General features: G+C 40.2%; 1 protein-coding gene across 1 annotated transcript; it reads left to right on the top strand.

Moving 5' to 3' along the window:
* The first annotated feature begins 5,497 nt into the window (after positions 1-5,497).
* Positions 5,498-11,075, top strand: LOC116408069 (sprT-like domain-containing protein Spartan). Its single transcript, XM_031894846.1, has 5 exons — positions 5,498-8,511; positions 9,711-9,822; positions 9,974-10,102; positions 10,257-10,827; positions 10,982-11,075. The coding sequence occupies exons 1-4, from the start codon at positions 8,252-8,254 to the stop codon at positions 10,560-10,562; spliced, it is 807 nt and encodes a 268-aa protein (XP_031750706.1). The 5' UTR covers positions 5,498-8,251; the 3' UTR covers positions 10,563-10,827; positions 10,982-11,075.
* Positions 11,076-11,446: the final 371 nt, after the last annotated feature.

Raw genomic sequence — 11,446 nt, 5'->3', positions numbered from 1 at the left:
TTGATCCTCCAAAGGATTTTTATGTTTCCCAGGCTGCTCAGTGGCTCCACAGACTTCACTTTCTGACATAATTTTATTAAAATCCAGCCCTTAAACAGCCCACTGCATGTAATACTTTGGTCAGCAGAGATAAATACCATAAAACTATGGCAGCACAATTAAGGAGAAACAGCCCCCTAAGTTTGCTCATAGCCTGTTCAGAGAGATACCATAAAACTACAGCAGCATAGGTATTTCCCTGTATCAAGCACAATTCAGCAGGAACAGCCCCCTAAGTTTGCTCATAGCCTGTACAGAGATACCATAAAACTGTGGCAGCATAGGTATTTCCCTGTATCAAGCACAATTCAGCAGGAACAGCCCCCTAAGTTTGCTCATAGCCTGTAAAGAGAGATACCATAAAACTATGGCACATAGGTATTTCCCTGTATCAAGCACAATTCAGCAGGAACAGCCCCTTAAGTTTGCTCATAGCCTGTAAAGAGAGATACCATAAAACTATGGGAACCCCAACAGGAACCCTATGTTTGCTCAGAGATACCTTAAAATTATGCCACATATAGATGCTGGGTCCCGCTATATGTTTAAACCCCCTAAAGAGCTTTAATCTAATAATATGGTTTGGAACAGTTCACTAAGCCTGTTCCCCTGTTGCTCTGACTGACTACTTTGACACTCAAAAAAATGTAACAGTAGTCGACTGTCCTCAGCCTGCATCCTCCAAATCCCACAATTCCCTGCACGTCTGATGCCAATAAGGAAAGGAACATCACAGTGCAATGCATTGTGGTTTATGTAGTTCCTGCATGTCTGTAAACTGTGGAGAAGTTTTTACAATTCAGTGTTTTAGTCCCTCCTCCCCTGCTGGGATTTCAAAAGCTGCAGAAAAGGAAAACTGTTTTGCTGCTGGATTTCAGCATATACAAATGGTATTTATTCATACTTTTTAAGAAACAGATTACGGTTATAGGTATATTAGGGGGTTTCTGTGTTGTGTGGTTCTCTTTAACAAAATTTTGGAAGCTGAGGTTCCCCTTTAACTACTGACTCTCTCTCTTTTCTGGAGGTTGGAAACAGATCCTATTGATGCAAAAAGCTCTGGGCTCCATGGAGACTTCATATTCCACAAATAACTGTGTGTGGGCGACTTGTGCGCCTGCATGGGGGTGTGTGTATGCGCGCTCCCTTTTGTTTGTGTTAAACCAAATGTGTTGGGGTGTCTGCACCTGTGTGTTGATGTCAACATCTGTCGCTGTGTGTACAGGTCCATGGGTTTATACCAGTGTTCATACATGTGCCAGTCGGTGTGCAGGGGTCAGACTGCCTGTGTATGCATGTGTGCGTGCTTGTATGGGGGGGGGGGGGTTACAGAACCACAAAGTAGATATAAATTAGTACAATGTGCTGTCTAAATTGGCAGCAAAACCATTACCTTTCTGCAGATTGTGACATCAGTCCTCACTGGGAGAGATGAAGACAGGTAGGGTGTAGATATTTTTACACTGTCAGGAAGAATAGAATATACTCTAATAGGAAACCGATGACTGATGTATGTAAAAAATCCTTATCATTTTTTTTTATCATCTCTGACCAAAGTGTTAGGCATCAGTGTGTGCTCTCAGTAAATCTTCTAGCAGTCGTGTGACACTTTATTAGATGGGCGCTACACATAGGCGCTGAGTGACTTTTTTTGTTTGGGGAGGCTAAAGATGGGCCATACAGAGACTGACCTACAGCTAATGTGAGACTTAACCTCCCAATACCTCTTGCAGTTCCCACTGACTTCCAAGGATTCTCTGCAAAAATGCGGGTGGGAGGGCTGGTTGCTAGGGTCTTATTTAAACAAGAGATAGGAATATGAATAGTTAAGGGCCTGCATGGAAAAATAAAACTGTAGCCTCACAGAGCAATATTTTTTGGCTGCCGGGGTCAGTGACCCTCATTTTAAAGCTGGAAAGAGGCAGAAGAGAAAGGCAAATTATTCAAAAACTATAAAAAAATTTAATTAGGAAGACCAATTGCAAAGTTGCTAGGAATAGACCATTCTATAACATAATAACAGTTAACTTGAAAGTGAACCTTTCCTTTAGATGTGTTAAGTTAGTTTTATAGAGAGAGAGACAGTGGGTACTGACATCCCAGGCACATTATATACAGTGAGACGCAGTCTGTAGTTACAAAACCAGCACATTATATACAGTGAGACGCAGTCTGTAGTTACAAAACCAGCACATTATATACAGTGAGACGCAGTCTGTAGTTACAAAACCAGCACATTATATACAGTGAGACGCAGTCTGTAGTTATAAAACCAGCACATTATATACAGTGAGACGCAGTCTGTAGTTACAAAACCAGCACATTATATACAGTGAGACGCAGTCTGTAGTTACAAAACCAGCACATTATATACAGTGAGACGCAGTCTGTAGTTACAAAACCAGCACATTATATACAGTGAGACGCAGTCTGTAGTTACAAAACCAGCACATTATATACAGTGAGACGCAGTCTGTAGTTACAAAACCAGCACATTATATACAGTGAGACGCAGTCTGTAGTTACAAAACCAGCACATTATATACAGTGAGACGCAGTCTGTAGTTACAAAACCAGCACATTATATGCCGTGAGAAGCAGTGGGCACAGATGGCAGATATTCAGGCCCTGGCACTATTATACTGGCCCTAGAAATGAACAAAACAATGACAAAAGTAAAAAAAATAAAATAGTGCAAAAAAACAACAACAACAACAAATATATAAAAGCACAATGAGCTTTTTCAGGGGAAAATAGTTAACTTATCATCCATGTGTTAGGGTAGGTGATAGGGATATTATAGATGTCAGGTGATAAAAAACAATTTAATTTCAGCTAGTGATTCAGCCTATATACAGCATATACAGTATAATACCTGTGGGATAAAAACTGCAGCAAAAGTTCAGAGTTGGTTCTCAGGTAAAGTTTACAGTCTGCAGATTCTTCTTTTCAGTCTTCAGTTTGTTATATCTCCCAGCCCTGTCTGCATCTGTGCCTTGATTGGTAAAATTTACTGTCTGTGAAGAAAGCTGTGCTCTGATTGGAGAACTCACAAGAAGAAAGATTCAATCATAGCAGAGCTGATTACAGCAGAACATTAGCTTGAAGGAACAGGAGAAGATTTCCAGGACAGTGCAGAAACTGAGCGAGTTTTTTTTTTTTTTTTAAGGTGCCAAAGCAGGTTTGGGGATGCTTAGCCTCCCCTAGCCTTATTGAAAATCCGCCTGTTTATAGGCATATCAAAATGTTTTTCATGGCAGTTGCTATATCAGAATGGGTGTGGTGGGCTTACATTTGCTATATAACCACCTCAGTTGTGTGTAGTAGCTGGTTAGGACTGCGCAAAGGAATCAGTCCATTCTTTAAATTACACATATAAAATGTGCGTCACCGTGGTTTTCATGTCTGAAAGTGTTTGGCCAGCTTACATTGGCTACAGTTAGGATTTTTTTTATAATTGGCTCCATTGTGTACAGTAAAGGACTAGTTAGGCCTATGTACTGCAGTTTGTGACTTTCGTTCATTAGACATCAAAGTGTTTGGCCGCAGTGTTTTTATGTTGGACTGGATGTGGCAAATTTGAGTTATACGACAAACACATTGTTGGTCAGCAGTGGTTTGTATTTATGTATTATGCCTTTTATTTGTTATACCAGTATTGTATGCCTCTCGATCAAGCTAGTTAGCCCACAAGTAGGAAAATTTGTTGCTTGGGGTCCTTAAGGAACACAATGGCCTTAGCTCACCACTGGGCATAGAACCCTTATACACAGTCAGTGAACGCAGTCAGGCTTTGAAGTCCTGGAGTGATGCCTTTTCCCCCTCCCTAACTCTGATTACTGGTCCAATCCATACAAACATATTGCTCAGAACCATTCAGAACAGCAGGTTGCAGCATCAACAGGACAACAGTTGCAGCTACAAGCCAGTCCTCAGTCTTCAGCAGGAGCAGAGTCACAAAAACAGGAGGCCAAGTGAGAAGGGCGAGTATTTGTATTTATCTATTATTATCTTAATAACCCCCTGTAATGTATTAATGGATTCTACTGTACAGTGCTACGTACATAAGTAGCGCTTTATAAATAAAGATTTACATATAGTGAATATAAAATGTCAGGTTCCTGCACTTTACAAAATGAGACAAAGATAAAATAAAACCTGATCCACCTTTAATGTGACCTATAAACTGTACCACTCAATTGAAAAACAAACTGAAATCTTTTAGGTGGAGGGAAGAAAAACAAAAAAAAACTAAAATAATGTGGTTGCATAAGTGTTCACACCCTTAAACTAATACTTTGCAGAAACACTCCAAATCTGTCAGATTGCAAGGGCATCTCTTCAGATCACCCCACAGAGGTTCAATCGGATTCAGGTCTGGGCTCTGGCTGGGCCATTCCAAAATTTTAATCTTCTTCCGGTGAAGCCATTCCTTTGTTGATTTGGATGTGTGCTTTGGGTCGTTGGCATGCTGGAAGATGAAGTTCCTCCTCATGTTCAGCTTTCTAGCAGAAGCCCGAAGGTTTTGTGCCAATATTGACTGGTATTTGAAACTGTTCACAATTCCCTCTATATTAACTAAGGCCCCAGTTCCAGCTGAAGAAAACCAGCCCCAAAGCATGATGCTGCCACCACCATGCTTCACTGTGGGTATGGTGTTCTTTTGGTGATGTGCAGTATTGTTTTTGGAATTATGGCCAAAAAGTTCAACCTTGGTTTCATCAGACCATTACACCTTTTCCCACATGCTTTTGGGAGACTTCAGATCTGTTTTTGCAAAATGTAGTCTGGCTTGGATGTTTTTCTTTGTAAGAAAATGCTTTCATCTTGCCACTCTACCCCATAGCCCAGACATATGAAGAATACGGGAGATTGTTGTCACATGTACCACACAGCCAGTACTTGCCAGATATTCCTGCAGCTCCTTTAATGTTGCTGTCGGCCTCTTGGTAGCCTCCCTGACCAGTTTTCTTTTCATCAATTTTGGAGGGACGTCCAGTTCTTGGTAATGTCACTGTTGTGTCATATTTTCTCCACTTGATGATGACTGTGTTCACTGTGTTCCATGGTATATCTAATGCCTTGGAAATTCTTTTCTACCCTTCTCCTGACTGATATCTTTTAACAATGAGATCCCTCTGATGCTTTGGAAGCTCTCTGTGGACCATGGCTTTTGCTGTGGGATGCAGATAAAATATCAAGAAAGACCAACTAGAGCAGCTGAACTTTATTTGGGGTTAATCAGAGCACTTTAAATGATGGCAGGTGTATGCTGACTCCTATTTGACATGATTTTGAATCTGATTGCTTAATTCTGAACACAGCTACAGCCCCAGTTAGAAGAGGGTGTGCACACTTATGAAACCACATTATTTTAGTTTTTTTGGTTTTCTTTGTCTTTCAATTGAGTGGTACAGTTTACAGGTCACATGAGAGGTGGAAAAAGTTCTGAAATTATTTATCTTTGTCTCATTTTTGTACAGCACAGGAACCTGACATTTTACCAAGGGTGTGTAAACTTTTTCTATCCACTGTACATACATACAAAAGAGGGTGCAGGGCCCATTATTTGGATTATTTCATGTTAGTTGGCCCTTAGCTACTCAACCATTTGCATTCTCTCTCAGCTAATGCAGGTGTCAGGGTGGGCCCATGGCACAGGATAAGTCAGTACAACCCACTCCCATGTAAACATGTAGGAATAGAGATAGCGTTCCAAACTAGGTGTGTGTAGGTTAACAGAGGGAAAAACTGTAAAGCTAATGGGAGGTTAAATAAAAAAAAAAGACTAACCTTAAGGAAGTTCAGCACTAGGTTTTGTAACTTTACCAAGATGTGATAGAGGAGACTTTTTATCACTGGTTTGAGAAACTGTAGGCTGGGGGGGTTGCTCCACACCATGGAATTAGCCTTAATTACCCAGTGTTGAAGGATCTCAGAGTATGGGAGTTTTTTTTTTAGAGCTCACTCTCTAACCAGAAATCACACCTGTTCACAGACGAAGCTGGAACAAATAGGTTTTGGGCCCATTTTAATGATCAGTGGTGTTTTAAAACATAGCACAAAAACTAGCATTGAGCTTTTCCTAGTAATAGTGATGGTAGAGATTTGGGTCAAAGAGCTTGATCACAGGAGGTAGCATTTATTGTCAGAAAAGTGTCAGCAACAAATTGTCAGCCAGCTTCTAGCTGGATATATTGTTGTTAATGCAAATAGTCCTCGGGTGCTTCAAGACAGTATTTACTTTAGAGTGAAACTTGCCCCAGAGGTTAATTAAAAAAAAATGCTGTGGCAGAGTCACTATTTAGGAGGGACATGATGTTTCAAAGTGGGCCCAGCAGCTAATAAGTAGAGCAAAATTTGGTCTACCCTCCGTTTGGCAAATTATCTCTTCCAGGTAAAGGATCTCATTAAGGATTCATTGATCCCTAACACCTGGACCAGGTACAGTATATAAGCAGCTGGGAAGCTTGACTGTCCTTCACACAGGAACTGGGCAGTGGTGGTAAGAATGACAGTAGTTCTTTGCTGCACTATATATAGTCTTTTTAAAAGGAAAAGATATGTCCGGGGCATCTGTCACTGCACCTATGGCAGGCAGACACTTTTTTCCTCAAAAATGCTTGTGGTTAAACCTACTAGAGATGTCAGAGTTCCTGCCAGATTAAGGGGATGGGCCGGGCAGCTAGATGCAACAAGAGAGGTCAGGAAACCCTTAACGAAAGACAGGCTGGCAAATTTAGTTATAGTTTTACAACGGGTTCGTAGCGACACTTTTAGGTAACAACTCTTTAAAGCTGCTTTTTGCATAGCGTATTCAGGGCACTACGCATAAGTGAGCTATTGGCATACTGCAAAAATGCATTATCGACTGGAACACGGTTGGCCAAGAGAAATTGCCACTGTCTGGGGTATTATGTTTCATAGGGAAAAAACTGATGAGTTGAGTAAAGGGTTTTGCTTTAGTTTAAAAGCTACTGGCGACATTTCCCTTTCAATCTTATTTAATTATTATTTAACCTCATTATTTAACGACCAGGCCAATGGGGCATCTGAGTCGCAGATAAAAGGGTCAGGACATTATATTCCATTCTTTTATATTGTCTTAAGAAAAAGGAATTCTGACAAGTAACCAAAGAGAGCACACGAAGGGAAAGGAACCAGTCAGTTAGTAGGATAATTTGTTCTACTTGGGGTTTCTCCTTAAAAAAAAAAAGATATCATGAGAGTTAAGTCCCTGATTTTGGGGCTCAGAGATGGAGTTTGGCAAACTCCTCTCTGTTGGTGGCATCAATGTGGGCCCCATATGGTGGTTGGCAGGCCCTGGAACTGTGGGGGCAACTGCTGGGAATCAACCTGGCACAGATTTTGCTTTCTGGCCTTTGGGATAAAGCAAGCAAAGCTCATTTTAACGGAGGGGCAACAACTGAGGTGCTCACTGGTTCTGCTTCCAGGTCTACAGGAGAGGCCCAAGTGTGTTTTCGGAGGGGCAACTACTGAGGGGCTCACTGGCACTGGTTTTGGTTCCAGGCAGGAATCCCTACAGGAGAAGCCCATATATGTCTACTATGACAATTGGTGGTGGGCCTGCCCATTTGCAACAGTGCAAAGTGTGTTCTCCCTTAAATGGGAATGATTTGGGGCCCACATTTTATTCGGTGAATCTATTTTAATAAACATGACCTCTCCCTTTTTTCCAAAAACGAATTATGTTGTCTGAGTGGTTATTATGATTACTGTCTTATGAAGTTGGTTGTTGGGGGTTTTTGCTTTAGTGATAGGAGACCAATTACACTCTACAGACCTTACAAAGGAAAACAAGAAACCAAGGGGTTTTAGATAGAATTAAAAAAAACTCAAAAAGAGCAATTATATTATTGTACTTTTGCATCACAAAAACAGTTTGTTTAGCAAATTGTAGCTATTGTGGTACACAGTACAATGACAAGCTATTACAGAAAGTAAGGAAAGTATTGATGGTTTATTGTATATTATATTACTTTTTTATTATTACTATTTGGAAAACTATTGGTGACTTCTTGGTAAACAAAGCCACATGTAAAAGTTTAACAAACCTAAGTTGCTGGAGGTGTCACAATGCGGTTTCCATGGTGCAAGTGCATGACATCACAAAGGGAGCTGCCAGCATCATCATGCTCTAACTGTAAACATCTTCAGTTCCTGACGAGTGACGCAGCGATCAGCAGCGATCATGAGTGAAGGGAGCAATCCTACTCTTTATATTATTTTAGACAATCCTGATATTTCTTATTTTTATCTTGAAGAAGAAAATGACATAAGTTCCCCTCCAACTGAGCAGCCTACATACAGTGGTCTTTCTATTGTTGATCCAATTTGGGAAACTATTGACCCAAATCCAAACCTCCAGACCCTGTATAATGACTTCAATGAGCGCATATTTTCTGGTATGTTGCCTGAGATTGAAGTCAAATGGAGCAACAGAATGACTCGGTGAGTGATACAGTTTTAAAATGATATCTCCATGACTCCCAATAACTTATAGGTGCCCCTTATGTTTCAGCTGTGTAATGCCCCAAGTTTCTTCAGCTCACTGAGCTGGCTAAGGATGCTGGGAATTGCTGTTAAGCACCAACTGTAATGCCAAAAGGTTCAAATCACTTCTATATTGGTCATGTGCCTTCTTCTGTAGATTGGTTCATGTGTACAAATGAAAACATGTTTCCTGCATCTAAAAAAGACACTTTTTAGTAGAGGAATTACTGATATAAACTGTAATATTGCACATAAGCCCAGACAATGAGACCCAGTGGCAACAAAGCCCACATATAAACAAAATAATCCTGCACCTTGAAGTAATATGACACCATTTGCTCCATAATATGACTCTCTTTACTCCATAAAATAAAAATCCAAACTCCACAATATTTAGCCTGTTCCTTACAAGAAACAACTCAAGATACCAACATTTCTATGTGGCTTGACAGTTGGAGATTCAAACGATTCTCTCCTCAGCCTAGGGAAATCTCTAACCGACACCAACACCACCTATTTACCAATTGCTCAGGGTATTAGTCATAAAATCAGCATTTATTACAAAAATAATGTTAGCCTCTGGGCAGTAATCATGTATGTGAAGATGTCTTCAAATCAATAAGAGAAATAATAAATTCTATTTGTGAATCAGATCACATAAACATCCAGTACAGACTGGGGGGGGGGGGGGTTTGTGTATAAAAAGGCACATGGGAAACAGGTACAGATTTCACTATAGGGCTGAAGATATAAAGCACCCTGTGCAGGGTATTAAGCCCAATCTGGGAATTACATTAATTTTAATTCCATTCATTTGAAAGAACATTGTACCCGCAAATTAGTAACATACAATCATTAAATAGCTGAGACGAATGAAGGGAGGTAGCCCTAGCTGCTGGGATTAGGTTGGAAAGTGGAAGTCAAATATTCAATTAGACATATCTATTAATAGGCGGTTATAATACTGTATAAGAGAATATGAGAGCATGCCTGAAAATTGTAGCAGAAGGTATGGGGGAATGAAATACATTTAGATAAATGCCCAAAGAAAGAATCATTTCATATTTAGGGTAAAGCCACCTGAGGTATTTAAATCATCTCTACTCCATGCATCTATTCCACTAATAATCCTGAAATGTGTATCTTATGTTTTTTAGAGCGACTGGAGCTTGCTATCCATTTTTCGATGAGGAAGGGAATTGCGTACAATGCAGAATATACCTGAGCAAGCCTATACTTGAGTTGCGGCCTAGAAGGGATACAGTGGAAGTAAGTTTTTGATTTCCAAAAATCTTTTGAATTTTAAAAATCTATATATACCTCTATTATAGTCTTGCACAGTTAATCCACTCCCCTGTACTGTCTGTGAAAATATAATTTAAGAGATGATATATAAGTAATAAGATTTCCCTCTTTGCAGACTCTCCTTCATGAGATGATTCACGCCTTCCAGTGCTTCCGAAAAACAAAAGATGAAGGTGATGATCATGGGCCAAATTTCCAGAATTTTGTGGAAATCCTTAATGATTCTCTTGGCACAAATATAACAGTAAGTGCATCATTAGAAGTGTATGTGTGTGTGTATAGCAGCCTCTTAATTATATATTTATGGTAATATTCTTAGCAGTTAGGTTACTAATCCTTAAAATACATTAACAGTAAATTAATTGGGCTACATGTTCCCTCTTTTGTCATTTTCTCAGACCACCCACTGCTTTTATGAGGAAGTTGAGGCATTAAAGAGGCATTGGTGGGAATGTGATGGCCCCTGCCAAAAAGTGGTAAAAAGAGCAAGAAACTTGGCACCCTCCTCCAGGGAACGTTGGTTCCGAGAGCATGAGCAGACATGTGGAGGCAATTTCATAAAGACCTCTGAGCCTGAGACTCCTGTGCGAAAGGAAAGAAATTCCAAAAAGGCCACTGAGCCTGAGGTTCCTGCGCGAAAGAAAAGAAATTTCAAAAAGGCCACTGAGCCTGAGGCTCCTGCACGAAAGAAAAGAAAAACCTAGACTGTAAAATCCCTCACTATGGGAATGCTAAGCCAAGGCCATACAGCATATCCAATAGGTGGTTTGGAGAAAACATTTAGACCCCATAGAGAGCTGGAATAAGATGTTTCATGTGGGCAAAGTCAGCCATTCAGAGACGGCAGAGGAAATTTAACAGCCGAATTGGCAAAGGATCATATAATGCCAGCTTGCCCAGCATTCATCAGCTTTGACTATTGTATAAAAGCCAGAAGAGCTTTATAATGAGGCATTGTGGAAATTAAAGGTAATTATGGTTTAATGTATTTCTGGGTTAAGACAGGGAGGAGTTTCATGGTAAAGACTGTAAAGTCTTGTCAGGATTTTCTTATTGCATTGATCTGTATGGGCACAGATCTATATCAGGGCCCTTATTCAACTCTATTTATCTTTTTGGAAAGGTACGAAGCACCCGGTAGTGCATGAAGCAAATTTATAAAATGGACCGAGGATGGATGGGTATGTAATTGCATATTATATGTACATTTTTAACTACCCCCGTCCACTAAAACGTCCCATATAAGCAAATCCTTATTGCCGATGATTCAGCATGTGCCCTTCCCTCTTGCATAGGGAGTACAGATAAAAAAATGCATAGCAATAGAGAACACAGAAATTAGATTAATTACCAAATAGGGTGGGGTCCAGTAACTTGTGTTCATTGTTTCCTTTCTCCTGCTGTTCCCCAAGAAGAGATCCAATATGGCTGACACTTCTAAATCCCCCTCTAATGCCAAAGAGATTTTCTCTTTTTACAGTACAATACCTCTTCTTCTCTGTACCCTCCTTACATTACTGTCACCTTTATGAATTTCTCATTGCTTTTCCTTCTCTCGCCATTAGATCCATGAAACAGTAAGGGTCCT

This window comes from Xenopus tropicalis, chromosome 10 (genome assembly GCF_000004195.4).
Source record: "Xenopus tropicalis strain Nigerian chromosome 10, UCB_Xtro_10.0, whole genome shotgun sequence".
Lineage (NCBI taxonomy): Eukaryota > Metazoa > Chordata > Amphibia > Anura > Pipidae > Xenopus > Xenopus tropicalis.
This window is presented reverse-complemented; position numbering and strand designations above follow the sequence as displayed.